The following is a 26,219-nucleotide window of genomic DNA, read 5'->3' as shown; positions in this document are numbered from 1 at the left end:
TACATCTATATCTTACCTCTCTTACTGTAGGTGTTCACAGTTGTACTGATAATGTTTGCTTGAATGGTGGCTCTTGCGTAAAAATGGGTGGTGCTCAGATCTGCAGCTGTCCATCTGGATACAGTGGGGAACATTGTGAAAGAGGTATGCAGTGACAGTATTATACAAACACTAACAATACGCTTCCTTGTTATTACCTAATGCACCCCAGCATATTATTTAACATTAAATTTAACATCTTATTTACTTTTTTGATTAGATTTTGATGAATGTCACTCAAATCCGTGTCGTAATGGTGGAACATGTATTGATGGCCTGAACTCCTACACCTGTTTATGTCTACCAAGTTATACAGGAGCACTGTGTGAGCAAGGTAAGATTTTTTACAATTACATTCATGTACAGTAGTTGGCATACAGTTCATTTGGAATCAAACCGCATAACATTGGAGTTGGTAGCACAGTGCTCTACCAGTTGAGCTTCTATTTAGGTGTCAAGTTGTACATACCTGCCACTATATACAAACAACTATATGTTCTGCATTTAAAGGTCCCATTCTTTCTGTATTTTTGAAGCTTTGATTGTGTTTACAGTGCGCAATATAACATGTGTTCGTGTTTCACATTTTTCACAAAATTTGCTTATCTGTATAGCGCTGTTTTCACTGTCCTCAAAACAGGCTGATGTCTTCCTTGTTCTAAGAAGTCCCTCCTTCAGAAATACGTAACAAGTTCTGATTGTGTAGCTTGTTTAGTGAGTTGTGATTTGATAGCAGCTTAGCTTGCTGTTAGCTTAGCTGGCGACTGACGTAGCCTATTCCTATGGGCGGAGTTTAGTCAAAAAACTGTTCTACTGTCGTCCAATAGAGGGCTGTAGTCCAAACCGGCCATTTGCTATAAAGGGGAATTCTGTTAAAGAAAATATATTACCTGGCAGTGAACTTTGAGCTTTATCATTTTACAGGTATTATTAATGCTTCAACAGCAACATTACACATGGGATCAGAAAGAATGTGGCCTTTAAATTTTCAAATGATGGATTGAGGTCACTTGTAAATACTCAGAAATAAACTTAAATCTGACTCACAATGTATTAGTTCCTGATAGATAATACACTTTAATAAGATGTAACAGACATCTTTTCACAGTTTAAGAGGATACATTTACTCTTATCTCATTTGAGCATAGCTGTTAAGAACATTACTCTTTCTCATTTTTCAAAGTTTTAGTTACTACTCTGTAGCTTTAAATTGTTAAGATACTTCAAAATGTAAAATACTGGTTCTAATAACAAAATGGCTTAACCTTTACTCTTTACTCTTTTACTCTGGCCATCTGTTTCAAAATGACGTCATAACTTATAAATGGATTATTCTCTCAAGTACGCTGAGTGCTCTTAATCTAAACTTATTAAAAGTTGCATCAACAATGCACATACAAGTACCGTAAGTGTCTACACTGCAATGTTATTATCACTAAGCGAGTTTGAGGTAGAAAGTGCAGAAAAGTAGAATTTACAGTCAAAAGTCATAGTACAGCTATGATTCTTATGTTTTAATTCATATTAAGATAAAATAAAAGAATACAAGTTGACTTATTACTTAAATGTAATACAGTGTCACATTAAGTACTTTTTGTTCTATTAATATGACAAAGGGGAAGTCATTTCAAAGCTACCAGCCTGACCAGAAGTAGCCCAGGGCCAGGCCACAAACAGCCGGTGTGACTGATAGCATTTGCAGATTTTATTCTGGCATTGTTTGAAATGATGATCAGTTTAAAATACACAATATGAATGGTGATATACATGGTAAACAGGACCAATAGCCTCAATAATGTGCTCTCTTTGAAACTTAGAAGTCTGCAGGGTAAAGTGTAGTCTTTTTTAAAATTTCTTTATTCAAGTACGTCCTCCTTTGTAATCAATGCCTTAGAGAAAGCCACTCCTTTAGACATTCTTATGCAAAAGCAGTAGGCTTTTTATATGATGGACACACGGGTGTAACTCTTGATCTAAAGATTTTGTTTGACTGGCATGTATTTGAAAACGAGGATGAAAGGGAGTTCAACCTTTCAACCCTCAGGCCCAGTTTACATGGGAGGTCAAAATAAGCAAGTAAATAAACCAACAGAGGTTTGATGTATTAAATTGATGAGGGCAGATACTGTAAAGCCAAATGTAAAAGACATCTGGCAACTGCATTTTTAGTCTCTTTAGTCATGTGTTCTTGTGGCTCAGCTGGTAGAGCTTTGCAATAGCAGTGCAAAGGTTGTGGGTTTGAAATTTTAGAACATTATTGATCATATATACACACAGTATTGATCATATATTAGCTTGATTGCACGTTAGGTCGCTTTGAATATAAAAGTCAGTCTGTACATCAGCAGTAATGCGCAAACATGCTTTTTCTACAGACACGGAAACATGCAGCTACGGCTGGCACAAGTTTCAGGGTCACTGCTACAAATACTTTCCCAATCGGCGTAATTGGGAAACAGCAGAGCGTGAGTGTCGCATCCAGGGGGCACACCTTGCAAGTGTCCTGACACATGAAGAGCAGCAGTATATCAACCGTAAGTGTAATTTCATGCAATCTATGCTGACAATACAGTAGTTTAGAATAATCATTTGGTAATAAAATATGTGTGTGTTTTATTCAAATTCCTTTTTCTTACATTCCCTTTCTATATACCTGTAATACGTCATTTTGCAGTAAAAATCACAGTTTATCAACTCAAAGAATCAAATAGAAGCTTCTGCCAATAAATAAAAAAGTAACTTTTAAGTGGACACTATGCAAAATGCAGCCAAATTCTTGCCAAATTCTAGATTTAGGAAAAATTATGCATAAGACCAATAAATGCTCCTTACTACTAAACACTGATGCATAGTTCCTAATATGACTGAACTTCCTCTCATTTTCTTTAGGCCTTGGTCATGATTACCAATGGATTGGTCTGAATGATAAGATGTTTGAGAATGATTTCCGGTGGACAGATGGCAGTGTTGTGGTAAGATTATCCTTTCATCTTAGAAAAAAATTGGTTTCTCTAATGTAGTATATTCTATTAAAATTTGAGAGTGATACAGACTTGTATTATAATGTCATATAAATATTGTGTTTTTGTACTATCTGTGATGTTTGAACATTATGTGGTTTAGAGACATTTTTTTTATTCTTATCTTAAAACTATTAAGACAATTTGAAAGATTGACTAAGATTTATAGCTGTGAAGAACACAGTAACAAAGAAACTCAAAAGTAGTCCTCCATTGAACAGGAAAGTGGGTAATTACACCTTAAGGCATTTGGTTCTAACTGGGTTCACTTCAAAGATAATGACAGCACTTTTGTGGTGAAGAGGAAAAGCCTTGAGGGTAGGAGACAGGAGTTTTCATCTGTGGAAGTTCTCTTAAGCGCTAAATAATCTAAATAAAATCTGGGAAAAGGCCAGAGGAAGCTGACAGGTGTGGACAGGTAATGGAAGAAAAGGATGTGCAGCACCTGGAGTGGGCTGCACTACAGATAATCTAGACCTAAAATTAGTCTGTTTCTTTATCAGTGACAGTTAGGTTCCTGTATTTGGGGTCATTTTATGGTTTTGTTGATGTATAAAAGCAATAGTTCTTCCTAAATTGAATACTCTGTCACCATTTTCAGTACTCTCGCTCATCGTTTTAAATTCTTTGAATTTATGTTTTAAGTATACTCAGTACAGTAGTTGTATACTTAGAGTTAAATAAACTTGAAATATACTTTATGTAAGAGTAGCTACTGTAACTTTATTTTTGTGCTCCACATTAAAGGAGAGGTCATACAAAAAATTAATAAAGCTACATTTTCAATTATGAGAATCCAGAAGTTCAAGTGTTTTATTTAAGTTGCCAGGCAGGAAATGTGCATTCCTTTAAGAGTATAATAACAGGACATGTTAAGCAAACCATGCTTTGAAGACAGAAAAACATCCACAGGGTTGCTAAAAGACTGTTGCTCATAGACACCAGTCTTACCTGCAATGATCTCAGAGATCTTCAGAACCCATCAGCTGTACAATGTGCTGCAAAAAGCAACATTACTGTTGTTTACAGTGTACTCTTTACAGTGCACTTACAGTGTCATGGTTTAAAGCTATTTAGATACAACTCAAGCATGTTGCATAATGTTTATCTTTGTAGGTTTTATTAGTTTCATTCCTTCTAGTTTGGCCTTTTTGTTATGCTTTTTAATTGCATTCTTCTATAGCTGATGACCATATGGTCAGTCTTTTTCTTTCTTCATCTCTTTCTCGACTTCTGCTGGGTTATTTTTAATCCAATGCTGGGTAAATATTGTACAGAACACATGTTAGGTTACATTAAACCTATGCTGGGTTGTTTTAATGCAATTTTGGGTTGTTCAACTCATGGTTGAGTTAACAACATCCCATCATGGGTGTATTATAACCCAGCATGTGTTCTGTCCATTTACCCGGCATTGGGTTAAAAATATTTTGAGTGTAAATGCAGTTTTGGTGACACTGTATAGAGATGTAAATAGCTTACCTGCTTCAATCAAATCTACTATGAAAAAGGACACCTTAATACTTTATGGCTTTAGCTATTCACACAGCACATCACAAATATTTACGAAATCAATGTATTCCAACCAAATATATATATTTTTTGTCCATAAACGTTTTGTGCCCAAAAATATACTGTTGTACCAGAGTGTGACATAATCTATGTTTAACCACTAAACTAATGTATGTCATAATACTCTATATTTTAGCAATATGAAAACTGGAGACCAAACCAGCCAGACAGTTTCTTCTCTTCTGGTGAAGACTGTGTGGTAATGATCTGGCATGAGGACGGTCAGTGGAATGACGTACCCTGCAACTACCACCTCACCTTCACCTGCAAGAAGGGCACAGGTATTTATGTAGTCTCATATACTGTTTTATGTAGTAGAATATTTTTATAATTTGTATTATTTGACAGTAGCCTGTCATAAAAGAATCTTTGAAGGTTTGGTTGTGTTCTGATAGATTAACTAGATACTAACAACGTCAAGGTCATGGGTTCAATTCTGAGGAAACCCAAACTTTAAAAATGTGCAACCGTAAATGTGAATGCACATTTTTGGCAGTTTATATTCTGTAAGATGAAAGCAGAACTTTCAATATAGTAAACATTTACGCTTTCATTCAAAGCAAATTACACTGCATTGCATACACTATCAGAAAAAGATCCAAAAATATTCCTTATAGCTGTCACTGGGGCAGGACCCTTTACAAAGGTCTTAATAAGTACCATGTACATTTGTATTTACCAAGATGCACTTTTCAGCTACCAGTACCAATATGTAATCTTTAGGTACAAATGTGTACTTTTAGAAAGGATACTGCCTCAGTTAAAGCTAGGGACCATTTTGACAGTGTAATATGTGTGTTCCCTGGGAATTAAAGCTACAACCTTACCACAAAGCACTGCCAAAGCAATGCACTGTAAAAAAAGCAAGAAGAGTTAAAACAACTTTTTCAATTCAATTTTGCAATTCAATTCAAATGTTTTGAGTTAAAAAGTTGACATAACATGTAAAAAATATATGTTGATTTACAGTGTACAAATTAAGCCACATGAACAATAATCACTCTATTAATAATGTTTAAAATTCTTGTCTTTCTCCATAGTGTCTTGCAGTCAGCCACCTGTGGTCCATAATGCCCGCACATTTGGACAGGCACGTCCAAGCTATGAGATAAATTCCTTGATCAGGTACCATTGCATAGATGGTTTTATCCAAAGACATGTTCCCACAATTCGCTGCAGAGGAGATGGTTCGTGGGATCTTCCCAGAATTTCCTGCATGAGTCGTAAGTATCTGTAAAAATCCTTTTTCATGATGAAACAATTCTGTGAAAATAATTCTCAAAATAATTACCGGAAATTTCATTTACAATAAAATGTGTGATTTTAATGCACATGTTTTTCCTTCTAGCATCCAACTTTCAAAGGAGTTATGCAAGAAGACATAACACATACAGCCTTTATCGCCATCAAAAGAGATCTATAGAAACATCTGCTGATATACCCTGACGACACCATTACTATGGTGCATTACATTATCGGACACAAAAGTAGTTGGAAACCGAGCCCTCCCAGTATATTTTTGATAGCTTATGACGACGGACCTGCTTGCTAGGTGAAATGAAAATGAAAAGGACAACACAACATTCAACATAGAGTGGGATATCACTGGAATCAAACAGTTTTCTAAAGAAATGATTTTTTTTTAAGCATAAAGGACTCACATTCAGCTGGCCTCTGAAAAAAAAGACTGTTTGATCTACCTTCCAACTAATTCTGTTTTTACTTGGAAACACACAGTGCCTTTATAATCCAAAATCCACATATAAATGAAACTGATAATATCATAAATTGCATCCGGTGGAATGTTTTGATATCCTAAAATGCAGTATATTTCAATGCATTTAAACACTTAAATGACAATGACATGAAAAGCCATGTAGATTTTATATTATTTATTATCTTATCTGTTTGATGTCTCTTTTAAGTGTTTACAATGAATATCCTGTTTCACATTATTTAAAATCCAACAGTTTTTAAATCTAAAAACCAAAGAATTTCAGTACCAAAAATTACAGCAAAATTTAGCCTTTATTTTCCTTGGACGATTTTATACTACTTTGAAGAGAATGTACTTTGTGAGATGCTTAAAAGACTTGAACAAATGCCTTTTTAACATGATGCCTATAATTTATTTCTTTTGCTGCTCTCTGTCTTCTTGTTGCTTTACTCATGTGCTGAGGATATACTGTAACTTAGCCAAACTGCACACTGTCAGAATGAATTATGTTAGAACACAGTTTATGTCACTCACTGTCTTTGATGTGACTAGTATAATTGCAACTTACATGTGAAATATGAATAGTGTGATGAAATTTGGGGTGTATCAGTGGACCAAAGGAATATTTACATTAACAGCTTTGACTCTACAGTTTGTTGTGCTTCATAACTTATTAATAATGATCAGCCATTTGTTTAGGCCCATGCATCTGTTCTTTGAAATTTTTGTTAGTTGTCTGTTTTGTTGTGAAACTGCACATATCTTTTTATATATTTATATTATAACTTTTTTTGTTAAACTTGATTGTCTATGAAATGTGTCACCATAAATGCAAAGTTTATTAAATTTTGAATTCTTTTCAGTTGTGATATGAAGCAACTTTGGGGGAAAGTTTTACACAGTGATGCTTCTAGTTAACAATACTTATTTGTGGGCTGTGATTCATGTTTTGTATTGATCATATGAAATTTAATTAATTTTTTACTGACATAAAATCTATATAATGTAAATAATATTCTAAATAAAACACTAATTCACAGCAATTAAATGCAGCGCACCAGCTCCATTTTTAGTGAATTTATGCAATTCTTCAGCTGTGCCATTGCGGACCACCAGATGGAGGAGTTTCACTAACAAAAGAACTCAAAAGTCTGAAGGATTTTACCAGACACAATTGAATGATGTTGAGTGCATCTGTGTTAGCAGCTGCAATGGTTTTCTCTCATAAATAAATAATTATGTTACAGTAATAAAGAATGTTAACAATTCTGATATCAACTTTTTGACATAAGAACGATTTAGTTGTTAACACATGCAAACAGTTCAACCATCTGGGAATGTAAAGTTAGCTGAAGCTTCAGCCTTTGCCATAACATCCTTAATCAGCTGTGCAAATAACAAAACTAATGAAAAACTTATTTTTATCAAAGAGAAGTTAGCAAACGGCAAAACACAGCAATAAAAAGAAAAATTGACCATAAGTGTTATTTATCACAATGTTAGAATATATTACAGTTACAATGTCACAGTATTTTGTATGGTTAAAAAAGTATTTCAACACACATTGCTGGTTGGGGTCTCATACGCTACCCTAAATAAATTACAGCTGGTTCAACATTATGCTGCTCAAATCTGGTACCAGGACAAGGGAACACATCACTCCAATCTTGGAGTCTTTACATTGGCTCCCTGTCAGATTTCGGATGGATTTTAAAGTTCTCAGGCTTACCTACAAAGCATTGATCGGATTGGCTCCTCACTATGTAGCTTTGAACCATCAACACACCTGTGCATGCTCTCCACTCTTCGGAAACTGGCCTTTTTTAGTCCCACATACCCGTTAAAAATCGATGGGTGAAGGGCATTTTCTTCAGTCGCTCCAAGACTCTGGAATTCCTTGCCTGTTCGGATTAGGCAAGCATAATCTCTTAGTGTTTTAAATCCTCCCTTAAAGCGTATTTCTTTAGGGTAACTTTTACTTGAAAATGAATAATTTTTTAACTTCCTATTTTTGATAGTATGTTCTTAATTGGTGTGTTTTTGTATCTTATTTATTTTAATTTATTACACGGCTCTCTGGAATGCTTGATTCTGATTGGTCAGTTGAGACATTTGCAGGTTCGTTCTTTTCGAATAATAACCGCTCCAAAATAATAACGCATAGCCGGACTACTTGCACGAGTAAAATCGCTCCGCGCCAATAAAGATCAATAAAGATTACTGTTTGTTTGGCGCCATCTTGTGACAAACACTATGGACAACCACGACAAGAGACAGACAGCTTACCGAGACTGAACTTGACACACAAAAAAATACAGAATGGGCATTAAAACTTCTCAAAGACTGGCTAAAAGAGAAAAAATGGAGACAAGTATGAAGCAGAGGATCTTAATAAGGTATTGCGATCATTTTATGCATCTGTGCAAAGTTTCGCGGAAGGATAAAAATGTTAATTTAAAACAAATATGCCAATAAAATGTTTCAAATTTATATTCATGTCCAGTTTTTTTTCTTATGTGGCAAGTAGCCGTGTAATAAGCGGGATAATGTAGAGACAGCCGGTAGTTATTGGGAAATAAGCCCCTTCAGTGTCACACTGTCGGGGCTTATTTCCCAATAACTACCGGCTGCCTCTACATTATCCCTTACATATTGTTTGTATAATTGTATGTCTCATTTTTTTTCTTCTGTGAAGCACTTTAAGATGCTACTTTTAAAGGCGCTATAGAAAAGAAAGTTTGTTATTATTATTATTATTATTATTATTATTATTATTATTATTATTAAAAAAAATAACCCCTTAGTGTTCTGTATTAAATGTAAAATTAGGACAAAACTGCTAATATATATATATACGTAAATTATAATATTATAATATCAATATTTATTATATTTTTTATTTGTATAAATTGGCCAATGCTGCTTGATTAAGTTTGGAGCTCTGTCGAGTTGATCATTTGTTTTGTCTCAAAATTCTATATTCAAAATTCAATATTTAAATACATTCCTTTGACAATATCCAATAGCTAAACTATATGTGACGTTCTTTTAACCCGTATCACCCGGTATTAGCATAGACTGCTAGTATTACTAAGCAGTTGTAGCTACTGTTTTATGTCTGTTTTTGCCTTGTTACACTCTTTTACTTGTACGATTATTATATTGCTGTTCTAATGGCAGACTTATCATTATAAACAGCCCCCCCCCCACTTAGCAGCACAACGATTGAGACGCCTGTTACAAGCGCCCTAATAGGTGATCATATTCCATGGAACATAAAAAAGAGGCAACAGCCACCATTGTTGAACATGAAAGTTAATCATAAATCTGGCTAAGGTTTCAAAAGTTAGTCTAAAATCAGCTGTGAGGTTAACAAGGCCTGGTAGGAAAACTGCAAGGTCACAGTTCTACTTGGATAATGTGACAGGAAGAAATTTCAGCCATGTGTAGCATTAAATCGCAGGAAACCTGTGAGAGAAAAAATATTTTTTGAAATAAGACTTATGTATGCACTCTAAAAACTGCTTGGTTGTCTTTAACCCATGCTGGGTAAATTTTGGACAGAACACACCGATTGGATAGAAATTACCCAATGCTGGGTTATTGTTGCCCAACACTGGGTTGTAATAACCAAGAAGATAGGTTGAAACAACCCAGAATTGTGTAATTTCAACCCAACAGCGTGTTCTGTACAATATTTACCCAGCATGGGTTAAAAACTGTCATGGTCCTGCCTTCTTGTAATAGTTTTTGCTCTTTGTGGCAGGATCATTACAGCGTTACAGTGTTTTGTGTGGTAGCACATGGTCTCGATTGTTTTCACCAGGCCATATGCCTTATTCAGCTTTCGACCTTTTGTTTTGAATCATGATGCTGGTCATTCAACACAGAAAATACATCGAATGCGTCCGAAAACTCTAAATTGCTGCCTTCTGAGGCAGCTTTCAAGGCAGGAAGGCATGTCCGAATTCAAGTTTAGGTTTACTTCCTGTCTTCTGAGATACCTATGCATGTGCGTACAATGTGATTGGTCAAGCATGGTCGAGTTCTTCGAGTGAAAAAATAAAATGGCGGCCAAGGAAGCGACTGGAGCACAAATTTAGTGTAAATAAAGGTCGATTTTCACTTTTTACACCTTTTAATTGCATTTCTAGGGAGAAATTAGTATTATAGTTTTCAAATATGTGATTAGTTATCACAAATGTGCTCTCTGTTTATATTTCAACCACGCTGCCTTTGAAGTGTGTCCGAAAGTCTCTCTCTGAGCTGCCTTCATGCCTCCGAAGTCCAAAGTATTCAATGTAGTCATGCCTTGCGTTTTTGTAATCTGTACGAATTGGAGATATGTACTTATTTATAGGACTAGATTAGTGTTTTAAAGAAAAGTAAGCATGGTTAAAACATAAAAAATTTGTGATTAGAAAACAGGCTGATGATACAACAGATTTTATGTATACATTGCGCTGCGCTTATCTCAAAGTTAGGTTATACATCCCTTTTCATATTAACAATCCATGATTTCCGAGGTTCTTTGTTCTGTGGAAATGTTTAAAATCATGTATTTGCTGTGTTTTGATGGCTGAATGAACAGCATCCCAGTACAAAACAATAGGTTTAAAGCGCACGCTCTGGACGTCCATCCCTTACAGCCTCGTTTTGGAATCAACATGGCGGCAGGCTGATTAAGGCGTATGTGCTTTCCTGGCTGTTTCTCAATGTCAAGGAAGGATCCTCGGAAGCCAGAATTTCGAGGATGCTACATCATCGACATCTGTCGAAGGACTGTTCCAATGTCGAGGATCCTCGGAATTGCAACCAAGTCCTTCGTTCGAAAAATATCCCATATACAGGAAAGCATGCTTGTGTATCCTTCGCGCTCTTTGCGCTCTAAAATTACCACGCAGCACCGAAAGCACACCTTTTTACTGACGTAATGACGCAATGACGTCCACTTGGTAGCCTGTTCTATTTACGTGTTCTCCAAATTCTGAAGAGGAGCCTCGCCTAGCCTCTGAAGGAAGTGCTGCCAATGAAGTATCCTTGAAAGTGAGAAACAGCCCCTGTCTCATCTTCTGACCCCGCCTCCTCTTTTCTTGGTTAACTTATGTTTTTATTAGTTTATTCATGTGACCTGCACACTTATCATTTACTCCCCTATTTGTGCCCTTGTGTTTGGTGTCCTGTGCTGGTACGTTTTGTCCCTGTGACGCCATCTTTTCTGTCTTGTGAGGTTTATCAGTTGTTTTGCATGAAAACTCGTGAGATTGGATTCTACACCTCATGAATCATGACAAAATACAGCAGTGTTTTTTTTCAGTGTATGTGTAATCTCTAGTGACATTGGAAACATCAATGTAAGGAAATATACCACACAGAAGGGGCTCTATCTTACACCCGGCACAATGCGCGACGCAAGTGTCATTTGCTATTTTCCATCCTGCGCAATTATAATTTTCACGTTTAGCGCCGCGTTGTTTAAATAGCAAATGCATTTGCACCCCCTTTTGCGCCCATGGGCGTTCTGGTCTGAAAACGAGGTGTGTTCAGGCGCATTGTTGGCGCGTTGCTATTTTGAGGTAACTAAAATAGACTACGCCATTGACCAACAAAAACTTGGTCTAAAGTCAATGGCGCAATATATATTTTTTTGTTATTTAAAGAGCGCATTAGTAATATGCGCCTAAACGGGACGACAACGTGCACATACATGAATGCGCAGCAGCACAAAAAAGCTTTTAAATATGAAAGATTAAAGGATTGAATGTAAAAGATTATTATTGAGTCTCTTGGACATAAATGAGGACTAATTATGAGACGTTAGAAGGCACAAAGAGCTGATTCACCCGCAGCCTGGTAAACAATTAACAAATCAAGCTGTTTGGTTTAAATTAACCTACAGTATGTGACACAGCAATGATTCCAAACAAACCCAGCAGTTAGGCTTGTCCATATTTTACCCAAGTATGGATTCAAAACAACCAAACTTTACTGTACTACATATTGTTACATTGCACTTAGTATTGTTGCATAACTTGTTAAAAGTCACAATGTAAAAAGAAAAACACAGATGATAGACATCATGCACATCATGTTTTTGTGTCTCACTGGCATATTATAATTCAACACATATTAATCCCCTGTGGATACTGCTGTTTGACTGTCCTTTAACACATAAGTTTTCCATTTATTATTTGTACACTCATTTTTTACGACAAAAATCACAATTCTGTCATGTTAAACAAATGATACTGATTTGCAAGTAACAGAACATTTTCATTTGTAACTGGAGCATTTCCTACATGTTTTGCAAAACTCTTAGGTTCTGATAGATCTGAAAGATGTTCTATTCAAAATAAAGCAAAACGTATGCAGTTAATATATTCACAGAAACATATAAAGGATTTCTAATGTTCTTTAGAAATAATCTTTTACTCAAACAAAATGGTACAAATGGATAAGGGCTACACCATAAATGCTGATTAAGTTTTCTCCTGTTTTCCAAGGACTAAAAAAAGTGTCTGTCTGTTGTCAAATCTACCCATGCAGCTAATTTCAAGTTATTTCAATAAAAAAATAATGAAAATGTAGTGCATCCAGAGTCAATGGCATTTTTACTGTAGCATGCATTGCACACTCAGCAAGACCTTCAAAATTCCTACTAATAGGCACTGTAGGATTAAAACCACTGTTTAGTGAATAAATCCAAAGTCATTCAATTTTTATTGTTTTTTATTTTTCATATGATTTTGAAATGGTACACTGCATTAAAAAAAGATATTTCGTGCAAAATCTCAACTAAGTGCACTGTAGGTTTTGCAGTTTAGTTACAGGTGGACAGTCTTTCCTCCCCTAACCTACTGTACATTTATCAAATGTGGCAAGACATAAAGGTTGCACTCATTGGTAAACAAATATCTCATTTATGCTTTTAAGTCCATCACACTATGCCTGACATTAGAAGCATTTGTCTTGTATTTGGAGTGATTTACACTTAAGCAACTACAAGGCTCAAGCTAGTCTTAAAATCTGAAAGATTCTCATGTGTCTCTATCAGTTCTCTACCAAACAATACATTCCACTGAATCATTAGCAGTTTGACAAATTCAGGCACTGACTGTGATGAAATGGTCAGGGAGGAACATATTTAAACACAATCGTATGAGTTCAAACATAGTTATATACTATATGAAGCAGATAAGTATAAAATAAGGGTCATGGTAAAAATATTGTATTTAGTTAAAGGGATAGTTCACCCAAAAAGGAAAGTTATGTCATCATTTCCTTTTTTCAAACTTTGAACACAACTGAAGGTATTTTGATAAGCACACAGATGACAGTCCCTATTGACCTTCATAGTAGGAAAAACAAATACTATGTTAGTAAGTGGTTACCGTCAACTGTGTGATTTGGGTAACTACCCCCTTTAATGTATAGCTAACATGAATCGCAACACAATAAAAATATATTGATATTATAAAGAAAAAAATAACACATTAAGAAATAAAAAAAATGTCAGGTCCATTTACAATGACATTTGCTTTTCATTTTGGGCATGTCTGAACAACTTTTGTCTAATGTTTAGTAATATTTAAATATAATATTCCAAAGTCACAAAAAAACTATTACAAACTCATATTTAACTTATTTCTTAACACATTTTTATTGAAATTGTGACTCTAACTTCTTTTGGTTGACTGTCTCTACCAAATGCAGTTTTTGTTATTCTGTTGTTAATATGTATGATGTATAAATTGACTGTATATAAAAAGTAAATGAGACATAAGCAAATGGCTATAGAGAATGTTACAGTATGAAACTAGTCGTTACTACATCCCTAATAAGTGTCACAGTTATGGCGGTTTCATGCAAAACTTCCTTCATAAGCTTTGATGTGCAGTGCAGAAGTTCACTGATGAGGTTTGTAACAGTAAACACCATAAAGCTTCTGCTTTTTGTCAGGAAAACCAACAAAGCGAACTGCAGCCTCTGTGGGACTGCAGTTCTTCCGGGGCCTGGAGATAGGGTAACGAACGCTACCATCAGCCAGCCAACCTGCATCGCAACGGTCGTATCCCAGCACCTTCCAGGCAGCGAACATATGGCCCACCTTTGCGATCTCGGCTCCGTTTTTCTTGCATGCCTCCACGGCCTCGTCATAGGTCAACTTCTGAGGCTGGATCAGGTAGTAGAATCTTCCTTTGATTTTCAGGGGGTACATAAAGGGTATTAAATTTGTGAAATGCACACCATATGGAAGTAGAAATTAGAAATGTCAATTGTTTAACTCACCTGTAAGCCCGGCTGTGAAGCAGAAGACATCATAGCGACTATTGGACTTGTGCTGCCGGCCATAGCTTATCAGTCCAGCTTTTGACAGCGATCCTCCGCACGGCTCTCTGGGTTTGGTGATTGGATACTGCACAGTTCCATCACTAAGCCAGCCAGCATTGCACCAATCCAGACCACCTCTCCATGCCTCATAGAGCTGCTCAAAGGAGGCCAAAACAGCATCCTGCTCCAGACACACAGCCTTGGCATCAGTGAAGTTGAGGTTGTAACGCCCCAGACGAGGCGAATATGGGAAAACAACCCCTGTGGAAAAAAGTGAATTTTCTCCTAAAGTTTCAACTGAGTTAAACATTGCACTGCTTTAATGGAATCATGTTATGAACCATCAAGAAATAAAAATGAGTGATATTAATAAAAACCTATTATCTTTTCACAGTTCTTCTTTGCTTAGTTTAAAAGTTACACAGTGCAGCTCCATAACTAACTAATTTTAAAGCAAGAGAAAATTACTTGCAGGTTTTTCAATGTTCTACTTCTACGTTTCAATGTTTACAACAGCCAGTTCTGTCAGCCTTAATTATTATGCTCATGCATCTCACTTCTCTGTATAAAGATTCCCATTTTTTTCTGGAAGCCGGTCTGCAATGGTGGTCTTAGCCAAGAGCAAGAACTATGAGATGTTACTGGAGAATAAGTAAATAAGAAGTGGCAGTAAAAAGAAGATTGTCTTCAGATTTAAAGCACTAAATTGCAGTTTGAGCTTGTGATATGTTTGTATATGACACAAAACTCACAGTTGAAATGCATGGTGTGGACACCATGCTGTGTTTTTGATGTCTGGTCAAAACAGCCAGAGCAAAGACATATGGCAAATATATAGTTGAGCCAATATTTAAAGGTTTTGATTTATTTGCATGTCCTTTTAAAGTGTTTCCTAAATAAATCTACTACATCAGGCTTGCCATGCAGGAACAAAATTAAGTTACCTTGTAATTTGAGGTCCACTTCAATGACTTTGTCATGCATGCCGTTCGCAATCTCACATTTGTACGTGCCGTAATCTTTCACATCTAAATCAGTGATGACCAAGGATGCATCACTATTATCTGCCTTCAGCAGGTAAACACGGTCCAGGAAATCTCCATAGGTCTTCGAGAAGATTCCCAAGTCGATAAGTACATCAGTTTCTGAATTGTCATCTACAACTTTGCTCCACTTGATTCTGCTTCCGAATATAGGGGTCATGTTTTCCAGGTGACAAGGCAGAGTAATGTTGTCACCTCTGTTGGCATAGACCGTGACCTTTGATTCATGATCTGAAACGAAGCAAATTGAGATTTCTCACAAGGGTGTCTAAGTATTGAATGTCTTATTGGATAAGACTGTTAAGTAATTATTACACCACCATTTACTCAAAGTTTTCATTCCACTCATACGTATGGGACGTTGTATCTTCAAGACCCAAATAAATTCTTTCTTTTCTCTTGAACAGGTATTGTTTAGAAATAGTGAAAACTTGTATCTTGTTATAAGCACCATTTGTACTATTGCCTCCCTATGACACATTGCTTTTGTTTTTTCCTAATCTTTGTAAGTTGCTTTGGACAAAAGCGTTTACTAAATGCCTAAATGTGAATGGGGCGACAGTGGCTCAGTGGTTCATGTAGGTTGTTTACAAACCGGAAGGTTGGTGGTTCAATCCCCGGCTCTACCTGACAAAGGTGTCCTTGAGCAAGACACCTAACCCCAACTATTTTCGATGAGCTGGATGGTGAATTGCAAGGCTGACACCACTGTTAGTGAGTGGGTCAATGTGAGGCAAATTTGTAAAGTGCCTTGGATGGCCAAAGGACTGTTAAAAGCGCTATATAAATGCAGTCCATTTACCATGTAAATGTTTTTCCAGGCATATATTTTTTGTTAAGGTCTTCGTGTTCTAAGTCAAGAAAACTACTGATTGACATTTGATTTTGAGGTACAGAATTTGTCTAAACAATCACATACACTTACCTAAGGATTATTAGGAACACCATACTAATAATGTGTTTGACCCTCTTTCGCCTTCAGAACTGCCTTAATTCTACGTGGCATTGATTCAACAAGGTGCTGAAAGCATTCTTTAGAAATGTTGGCCCATATTGATAGGATAGCATCTTGCAGTTGATGGAGATTTGTGGGATGCACATCCAGGGCACAAAGCTCTCGTTCCACCACATCCCAAAGATGCTCTATTGGGTTGAGATCTGATGACTGTGGAGGTCATGTTAGTAGAGTGAACTCATTGCCATGTTCAAGAAACCAATTTGAAATGATTCGAGCTTTGTGACATGGTGCATTATGCTACTGGAAGTAGCCAATAGAGAATGGGTACATGGTGGTCAAAAAGGGATGGACATGGTCAGAAACAATGCTCAGGTAGGCTGTGGAATTTAAACAATGCCCAATTGGCACTAAGGGGCCTAAAGTGGGCCAAGGAAACATTTCCCACACCATTACACCACCACCACCACCAGCCTGCACAGTGGTAACAAGGTATGATGGACCCATGTTCTCATTCTGTTAACGCCAAATTCTGACTCTACCATCTGAATGTCTCAACCGAAATCGAGACTCATCAGACCAGGCAACATTTTTCCAGTCTTCATCTGTTTTTGTTAGCTTGTCCTAATTGTAGCCTCTTTTTCCTATTTCTAGTGGAGATGAGTGGTGCCCGGTGGGGTCTTCTGCTGTTGTAGCCCATCCGCCTCAAGGTTGTGTGTGTTGTAGCTTCGCAAATGCTATGCTGCATACCTCGGTTGTAACGATTGCTTATTTCAGTCAAAGTTGCTCTTATATCAGCTTGAATCAGTCGGCACATTCTCCCCTGACCTTTAGCATCATCAAGGCATTCTTGCCCACAGGACTGCCGCATACTGGATGTTTTTCCCTTTTTACACCATTCTTTGTAAACACTAGTAATAGTTGTGCGCGAAAATTCCAGTAACTGAGCAGATTGTGAAATACTCACACCGGCCCGTCTGGCACCAACAATCATGCCACGCTCAAAATTGCTTAAATCACTTTTCTTTCCCATTCTGACATTCAGTTTGGAGTTCAGGAGATTGTCTTGACCAGGACCACACCCCTAAGTGCATAAAAGCAACTGCCATGTGATTGGTTGATTAGATAATTACATTAAGGAGAAATTGAACAGGTGTTCATAATAATCTATTGGGTGAGTGTATGTGCCTCTGTAATTAGGGCTAACCCCACCAAACCGTGCCCCAGCACAACTTTCCCACCTCCCTACCCCAGAAGCACGCACTCACACTGTACTATGAGCGATCCGAGCCCGGGGGCACTTTCGTCATTAGAATGTGATTGTTTCGAAGAAAACGGGAAGTAAAGCGCTCTCTTAACACTGGTGCCCAGCGTAATGTTAAGTCTGTGTTTTTTATTCTGAGTCATTTGGTGTGCGATGACACACAGCCTCCTCACATGCCCTCTCACATCGTATTGCTTAAGTCCAATTTATAGTCATGCATAAGGTCTATGCCGTAGCATGAGCGTAGCTCTGAGTAGCCTGAGGTCTACCTCGCAAACTTTTTAACAGCGCGTCAGTTCTACGCAGACCTCAAGCGCTGTGATTGGTCTACTAGAACCCCTCCCATCAGGTAAAAAAACGGCGTCATAGGTATTTCCGTTTGCGATGGTGAGAACAAAGATGGGACAAGTTGAGGAGTGATTTAACTCAAAACTGCAACAAAAGTCACTGTTTATTTACTTCCATCACTGCTGGTCTTCTCAAAACATACACAACAATTTGCTGTTTCTTCGTTTGTGGGTTAAACTGGCCAAATTGCTTGTTCATTGACGGTCGCGCTGATACTGTGGTTACAGGCGTGGATACTGCCTACCAGCGGTCTGCATGAGTGTTTGCACGTCGACGCGGACGACAACGCAGAATTATATATGAAAACCGACGCGTAGCCTACACCGTCATAACCCTGCTGCGTGCATCATAAGGCTTTAAAGGCGGAGTCCACGATGTTTGAAAAACGCTTGGGAAAAGGAGACGGGCCGACTGCCAAAACACACTTGTAGCCAATCAGCAGTAAGGAGCGTGTCTACTAACCGACATCCTTGCCGGGTTGTGTATGTGTGGGGCGGGTCTATCAACAGAAGGTCCAGATTCTATTGGGGTAGGGGCGTGTTTGTTTAGGTGAATTCAAATATCAACATTGGCTTTCAAACATCGTGGACTCCGCCTTTAATGAAGGCAGATGCCGCAATTGACATCTCTCCAATCACACTACGTTATGCGCCTGGCCAGGACACGTTTAACCAAACTGCGGTTTGGATAGTGTGAGTGCGCCCTTAAGCCGAACGTATACTAGGGCCACTGACGTCATTTTCGTCATCAAGAGGGTCCGCAGTCGTTCTGCGTACAACAGTGCATGTGCAAGAAAATATTGAGATACTCCACTACAAACCATGCTAAGGCAATACACCATCGTTTTTTCTTTTATTTTCAATTCTTCCAAGAACAGAAAGCTGTGAAGCATTTTCATGGCCATAATGTTTGATTACTGTTCCTTGTTGTTTTCTTCTAGGTTGTGGATTTGCTATTTTTCATCATTCATCCTAAATTTTTAAAGGTACTGTAAATGTCACGAATCAGTGCTGCCCTGACAGCCTGGTAAAGTAATAATTTGAATAAGAAATCATTTGTATTGTGTACGTGTCGAACACTGCCATTCATATGTAGCTGGAGTTGAGTATACTTTAAATGCTTCCAGCTCGCACGCACGCGGCAAAAATTATAACCGGCCCTTTAGATTGTCACTTTCACAGAACATTTTATGACACGTGCAAAAGCTCTGTTATGCATGTAAATAACATGTGTTGTATTGTATAACTAAACATTACACTACTGAATATTGTGACCGCAGTCTGCCTGAAGCCCACCAAAGCTCTTCCCACCAGGAAAACTAAGTTGAGAAGCCAACTAAGAAAACCTTTTCCACATGTTTGAACCTGATATGTGAATCATTAGCAAACACCCAAGGCATTTGCCTTCTGCTTCAAACTTACCTTACATTACCTCAGTCCCCTCTTATCCAACATTCAAAGAAACTCCCCTGTTGCAAGACCTAATGAAAACTCTAGAAGCTAATAGATTCATTAACACCATGAATACTCTCTCACTCTCTTTTATTCTAATAAACTCACTAGGAGAGAGTCAAAGTTACAAACTGGAAACATTGGACAAATCTTTCATTAAAAGATTAAGCAGACTCAAAGTGATGACAGCCAGTGCAGTTTTTAAATAAAAAATGTTCTTGTATTAACACTCCACACTTAAATGTTTATACTCTATGTGTGAGAGAGAAAGAGAGAGAGAGAGAGAGAGAGAGAGAGAGAGAGAGCTCTCTTTATTTGGCAAAAATATACTACATTATATGCATTATTTTTTGCTAATGTGAACAGTGGGATTTGCATCAGTTTGGCTTAAACTCTTACATTTCAACCCAAAACCACAAAGCCATAACCTTGTCCATATACTCTTTTCCCACTAACCCCAGTGGTACCCTTCCCCCATTTTCACCCACCCTTTATTTCCGTTTCTAGGCAAATAAAGGGAAATTGTTTGCTCTTGCCTCAGAAAATGGTAGCACCGTGGTGGTTTAAATATTTTAGTGTCTCTTACCCTATCACCAATGACAGCAATTTGCTGTAAGGCAGGACATATTACATTAATACAAGGATTACAAGATTGCAATAATATTATTCTGTATATTTTTGTAATCTATTATAAAGAAAATAGAAACAAGTGTAAATAAAGAAACAGTTTCAAAGGACGAAAAGCAGCAGTAAATGTATGTTGGCATAGCATTGTTTTAGTAACAGAAAGATCATGGGTTCAAATCCCAGGTAACACACACATTGATAAGAAATGTACAGCTTGAATGCACTGTACAGCAAGTTGCTTTGGAGAAAACATTGTATAATAATGTCATTAGAAACAGGTGTAAAGTAAATAAAAAAGATTAGAATTGACATTAACTCATTCAAAAAGGTAATGTAATACATATGTTTAGCACCCATTCATATCTTGAGTGCATCTTTCAAAGGTGTCTGTGTAATGCAAAAACATTACAAAAATCCTCTGTGTGAGATACACAAAACATTGACTAGCCCACCACATCTGTGTATGTGTGTATTCACTCCCTTAACCATTTGTCTGGCAATCCTGATGGCTAAACTCTACTTCCTAAACTTTGCTGAGTAAGTGGTCAGAATGATGCATAAATATGAGTTATTGCACACAGATGCATGGCTCCCCATCTCAAAACCGTTGCACTCATTACACTGAAATTTAGAGATGTCTCTCTCTCTTTCCCTCTCTCTGTCTTTCTCTCTCTCTCTCATCACACACACACACCCATTTTCTTCCTCAAGCACACCCCTATACTCAGCCAAGCATGACTAATGATTGCATTATGGCTTTAACAGGGTACCCATGAATCAGATCTGTCTTGAGCAACCACTAAAAGCCCCAGACTATAGAAAACTTTCACTCCTTTCACACCTCTTCTCCCTCAGCCCCAGCCCAGACCTAGCCTTAACCCAATGTAAGCGACTTTACAGCTGATTTTACAACCTATTAGGGAAAAAAAGTCATTTGGACTCTGATCAGCAAGGGGCTCCTTGCAGTGTCAGGGGCTGTTAATATTACTCTAGTTCCTGTCAGATTACATACAGCACAGTACATTCAGTGGCCTTACTGTAGCTACAGTGACTTTAAATCAGTGGATCTGGCAACGGCCACAGTTTCAATCATACAGCTGTATGTGGGGTATATAAAAGTCCACTTTGTGGTTTCTCAGCACAAGCTGTCATCACCACTTATCTCCTGGCTGAAAAGACCAAAAACATTTTGCACAGAGCAAAGAGTATTACGTCTGTACACAGATATAGTCATCAGAACAGGTTTTAATGTTTATTGGTAGCACAGGGGGCGGAGTCTTGCACAATTTTACATATGAATAGTGGAATATTACAATTAAATCCTATTCTTTTCTGTAGTGTGATTGGACAAAAGACCCTATTACATTTTACAGTTATTGCATTTATACAAGTAAATAATTACAATAAGTAATCTAATCATTATTATTTTAAACAATATTTAATTCTCACCAGACTAATTTTCTATGCATTTCTAGAGCAGTTATATGATATGCTATTAATTACATTATATTATATAAGATTACATTACATTACATTATTCTATTCTATTCTATTCTATTCTATTCTATTCTATTCTATTCTATTTAGGTTGTACTCATCAATTGCACAAATTCTGTTCATGCACAAGGATCATAAATGGTTCTTACCTTCTGCCTCAGCAAATGCAAAGAAAACCAATATCAATGAAAACAGAGAGATCATCTTTTATGTTCTTTGCCTAAAGGCCTCTTTACTGGAAAAGCAAAAGATTTAAAGATTGCAGAATAAAAAATAAATGAAATCAGGAGAGTGCAGATAAAGAATTATTTTTCTCTCTTGTTGTCGATGTAGAGGTGAAGGTGTTGGTAGTTGTGCCACAAAAAGGTTTGGGCTCCTTAGAGGTCCATACAAAGGGCTTATATTGAAGCGTTGGTCAATTGTAGCCACTCCCCCTCCCATTAGAGAGAGAGAGATGAAGCCCATCACCCTACTTTTGGTGTGGGCTCCCCCATTTAAGAACAGTTCATCTGCTTCTCTTTCTGCCATTCATTCTCCTCCATGGGGCTTTTGCATTCTGCAATGTGTGGTTTATGAGTCCTGCATCATACTTAGACAGGTTTAAATAAGCCTATTATGCAAAGAACTTCTTTATTTAAATCTTTAAATAAACAAAAAATGAATAAAAGAACTTGATAGAATGTATATGGTAAAACTCATATGCATTTGTTTACAAAAACCACACCAGAATAATCACTTTAAATATCACTTTCTTAAAATCTAGTGTACATTTTCAAAAAAATAAATAAAAGAAAAACCATTCTGGCACAGGGCTCTTTGTTCACAACATTTATGTACAGTCATTGTTTGGTTTTGTGAATGTTATGATCTACATTTATTATGGAACATGATGGACATAAATAAGTAGGACATTTTTAAACAATGGTAACAATATAGCATTTAAAAAATATTCTGTGCTGCTAATAAAGTCCTACCCAAAACAGAAATAAAAGGCATAACAGACAAATGGAATTTTTATTTTATTTTTCCAAAAGCAGTACCAAAATTTGTAAAAAAATGATGATGTACTGCAGCCATGATCCTCTGTGAGGTATATGAAATACAGAAAACTATTTAAGTTATTAATTCCTGATAACGTTAATCCGGCTTCTCTGTCAAGGCGTGCATTTCAATCAACTAAAAGACGGCAATGCCGCAAACTTGTGATGTTGCATGCAAGAACCAATGAGCATTTGATATCACTGCCATAAAGCAATGTGTTGAAAAACTTTTTACGGCACAATATTTGAATTTGAATTCATAATGAACGTGAGATTTGACAATTATGGTCGCTGCTGAGAAGTGGGATCAAGATCGCTGGATAAAGGGCTGAATTTGTATCTGTTCCTCGCAATTGTGTGAATCCTTAAGATGTGGATTACAGTGAATGAATAAAATAAACATTGTTAGTGAATTTATGTTGTGTTTTGGTGTAATTATTGTTGCATAGGAAAAGACTGCATTGGAGAAAACTCATTTTATGTGACATGGGAAACAAACTAAAAATTGCAAAATAGTTAAATGATTACAAAAATTTTATTCATTTTAAGGTTTTAAAGGTGCAGTGTGTAACTTTTAGGAGGATCTCTTGATAGAAATGCAGTATAATATACATAACTATAATATCAGTGGTGTATAAAGATCTTTCATAATGAACCATTATGTTTTTATTATCTTAGAATGAGACGTTTTTATACACATACACAGAGGGTCCCCTTACATGGAAGTCACCATTTTGTGCCGCCATGTTTCTACAGAAGCCCTTAGCAGACAATCTTTTTTTTACTACGTTGTCTCCGACTATGACATGTTTGTCCTGTGGCGGCTACCATAGCTTATGTTTTTCAAAAGCGAGGAGTAAACCCTGGACTGAAACGTTGGTTGCAATTCGCAACCTCCCCACTAGATGCTGCTAGAATTTACACATTTAGGGCTCAGTCACACCAAAAGCGTTTATGGCAGTTGCAGGCGCCTTTTTTGAATGATATTCTATGGGCAGGGCGCGTTTGCGCGCTGTTTATGCGCGCCGAGCGCCTTGCGGTTTTCTGCCGCCTGCCGCGCACACGTTTTTGAAGGAGCGCTGAGAGCGGAGAAGCGCCTGACGTCATTCGCATCTTCCATTGTCCAATCGAATGAGGGGAGAGGCGGGCCTTAAGTTGTGGTGAGTGAAGTTTACAGTTGCTTTGAAGAACCGGACTCCACTCGCTCACTCTCTCCTGCGTGTTTGTGCACCTCTCACCCTCAAACAAGGTCAGAGCAAGCGTCCTCTTTTTTAAAGTTTCTGCTAATATGACAGTTAACAGCAAAAGAGCGCTCACGCTTCAATATTTCAATTACCTATATTTTTCACATGCTTGCAAAATTGTTCAGATGCTTGCAATTGTTTACCAAAACTAATTTAATGGGTTGATTTTTTCACATTTTCTAGGTTGATAGAAGCACCGGGGACCCAACCACAGCAATCAAACATGAAACAAGTCCGATTTTCATGATATGTCCCCTTCAAATATATAAGTCAGAAAATGCGAAAGAAATCATGCCAATAAAATGATTAAGAAATGCCAATGCCCATGATTTTAATAATTATGAATAGGAATAGGTACAAATCTGCATGTCTGTAAAGCAGGCACGGATTAACGCACGGGCCTACTGGGCACTTGCCCAGGGCCCTGGCCAGCAGGGGGCCCTGTCAAATTTACTGTGTCTATTCTTTTCAAATAAATATTTTTATTTTAATTTTATTTTCAGTAAAATTGTGTTAAATATTGAGGAATAATGTGATTTTTTTTGCAGTTGCAAAGTATTAACTAGTAAATAAATCAAATAAATAATTTTAATGTATTGCTGGCTGTTGAGAGGGACATCTAGAGGCGAGTGAAAAGCATTGCGTAATATAAAAGTCACGCGTAGAAGACGGTTACTCAAAAACCAAAACAAAAATGAGTTTAAAACCACAACCAAGTGGATCAGTGATAAGAAAGCACAAAAAGGACAGCTTTTCATCAACCTGCCAGTCAGCAACTGTGAAGTAGAACGTTCATTTTCTCTAATGGCAAGAGTAAAAAACGAACAAAAAACAAAATTTGTCAAGGACGTCTAAATTCACTGTCTTTAACGGCCATTGAATGCGATCTTGTGAGGGAACTGGATTTTGATGATGTTGTGGAAGCTAAGGTAAATTTAAACCAACTTTTTATTCTAAGATTTAAGGGGCTGGACACACAAAGCTTTTACACTCGCGGCCAGCGCATGTTTTCAATTGATTCCAATGGAAACTCTGCGTTTTTCAAATAAGAATTTTCTCCTGTGATATGATTTGGAGAGGTATACCTGCCCGGTTGCATGAAACTCCTTAAGTGAGGGTTTCCCTGAGGGAGAAAAAAATCCCTGAGGTAAGGGATTTATCTAAGAGCGTTGCAACAAAGGTCTTAACTCTCACCCTTACCTAAGTGTTTATACTAAGTATTTTACGGTAGTCTCTGCCAAAACACGGCAGCGGAGGAGCGGTTGCTATAATTACAAAATCTCACAGCCTAAACAAATCAACGCACGCAGCTCAACAGACAGCGGATTTGTGTACAATGAAACATCGCAAATAACAGACTGTAAAGTGCCGCATGTTTAAAACCTGAAAGTAATTCAAACTGCAAACTGTTTAGATTGACGGACGATCAAACCGCTAATCTCCTAATAAATGCGCATCACTTTTCTCTAAGGGATTATTTCAAATGTTAGAAATGCGCGTTGGTACTTCATTTTCTTAAATAACCATAAAATCAGCCATCGCGTGTCACATTAAGGGACCTGTTATAGTCCCTTAAGTTTTAAGGGAAAAATGGGACTTAAGGACTTTGTAGCAACGCATAGCAGAACTTAAGGTAATACTTTAGCATTTAAGGGTAAATACTTATTGACAGCCTTAAGGTTCACTTAAGGTTTTTTCTTGCAACCCATTTTTTATTAAGAACACCCTTAACCTTATATTTAAGGGATTTCTTATCTTAAGGACTTTCATACAACCAGGCTTTTTGATTGAGTATGTTGTACAGTATGTTGTCAGATACTGGTGAGATATAAATAAACCAATTTGTGGTGTGAAAGTACAGAATATTGTGTGCATTCTCTCCCCGCGTATTAGTGCCATTGTTAATCCTGTAAAATGGGGCATACAGACAGAGGCGAACCAACACTTGAGCCCTGTGCATACAGGTGCAACGCTGTTGCCCTAAAAATTGGTAAAGGGGGGCCTTTGAGACATCCGTGCCCAGGGCACATCATCGCCATAATCTGTCCCTGCTGTAAAGCTGTTAATACAT

At 37.3% G+C, this 26,219-nt stretch overlaps 2 protein-coding genes across 2 annotated transcripts in view; one reads left to right on the top strand and one right to left on the bottom strand.

Annotated features, from left to right (window-relative positions):
* The window catches only part of LOC129440665 (uncharacterized), a 35,500-nt gene extending 28,023 nt beyond the window's left edge, over positions 1 to 7,477 (top strand). The window contains exons 9-15 of the mRNA XM_055200155.2: positions 31 to 144; positions 260 to 373; positions 2,415 to 2,573; positions 2,929 to 3,011; positions 4,768 to 4,912; positions 5,672 to 5,854; positions 5,980 to 7,477. Coding sequence (XP_055056130.2) covers positions 31 to 144; positions 260 to 373; positions 2,415 to 2,573; positions 2,929 to 3,011; positions 4,768 to 4,912; positions 5,672 to 5,854; positions 5,980 to 6,077 — 896 coding nt within the window. The 3' untranslated portion in view covers positions 6,078 to 7,477. The remainder of the gene's footprint in view (positions 1 to 30; positions 145 to 259; positions 374 to 2,414; positions 2,574 to 2,928; positions 3,012 to 4,767; positions 4,913 to 5,671; positions 5,855 to 5,979) is intronic.
* Positions 7,478 to 13,059: 5,582 nt separating this feature from the next.
* Positions 13,060 to 22,247, bottom strand: LOC129440666 (hyaluronan and proteoglycan link protein 1). The gene is made up of 4 exons (XM_055200156.2): positions 22,014 to 22,247; positions 15,624 to 15,953; positions 14,638 to 14,940; positions 13,060 to 14,544 (listed from the first exon to the last, which is right to left on the bottom strand). The coding sequence occupies exons 1-4, from the start codon at positions 22,066 to 22,068 to the stop codon at positions 14,255 to 14,257; spliced, it is 978 nt and encodes a 325-aa protein (XP_055056131.2). The 5' UTR covers positions 22,069 to 22,247; the 3' UTR covers positions 13,060 to 14,254.
* Positions 22,248 to 26,219: the final 3,972 nt, after the last annotated feature.

Source organism: Misgurnus anguillicaudatus, chromosome 22 (genome assembly GCF_027580225.2).
Source record: "Misgurnus anguillicaudatus chromosome 22, ASM2758022v2, whole genome shotgun sequence".
Classification (NCBI taxonomy): Eukaryota; Metazoa; Chordata; class Actinopteri; order Cypriniformes; family Cobitidae; genus Misgurnus; species Misgurnus anguillicaudatus.
This window is presented reverse-complemented; position numbering and strand designations above follow the sequence as displayed.

Bases quoted from the DNA above. Each gene is read 5' to 3' on its own strand.
- LOC129440666 (XM_055200156.2), bottom strand. From the start codon at position 22,068: ATGATCTCTCTGTTTTCATTGATATTGGTTTTCTTTGCATTTGCTGAG. The intron at 14,941-15,623 runs GTAACTTAATTT...TTTTTTCCACAG, and splicing joins AGTGGACCTCAAATTACAAG to GGGTTGTTTTCCCATATTCG. The intron at 14,545-14,637 runs GTGAGTTAAACA...TGAAAATCAAAG, and splicing joins CTTCACAGCCGGGCTTACAG to GAAGATTCTACTACCTGATC.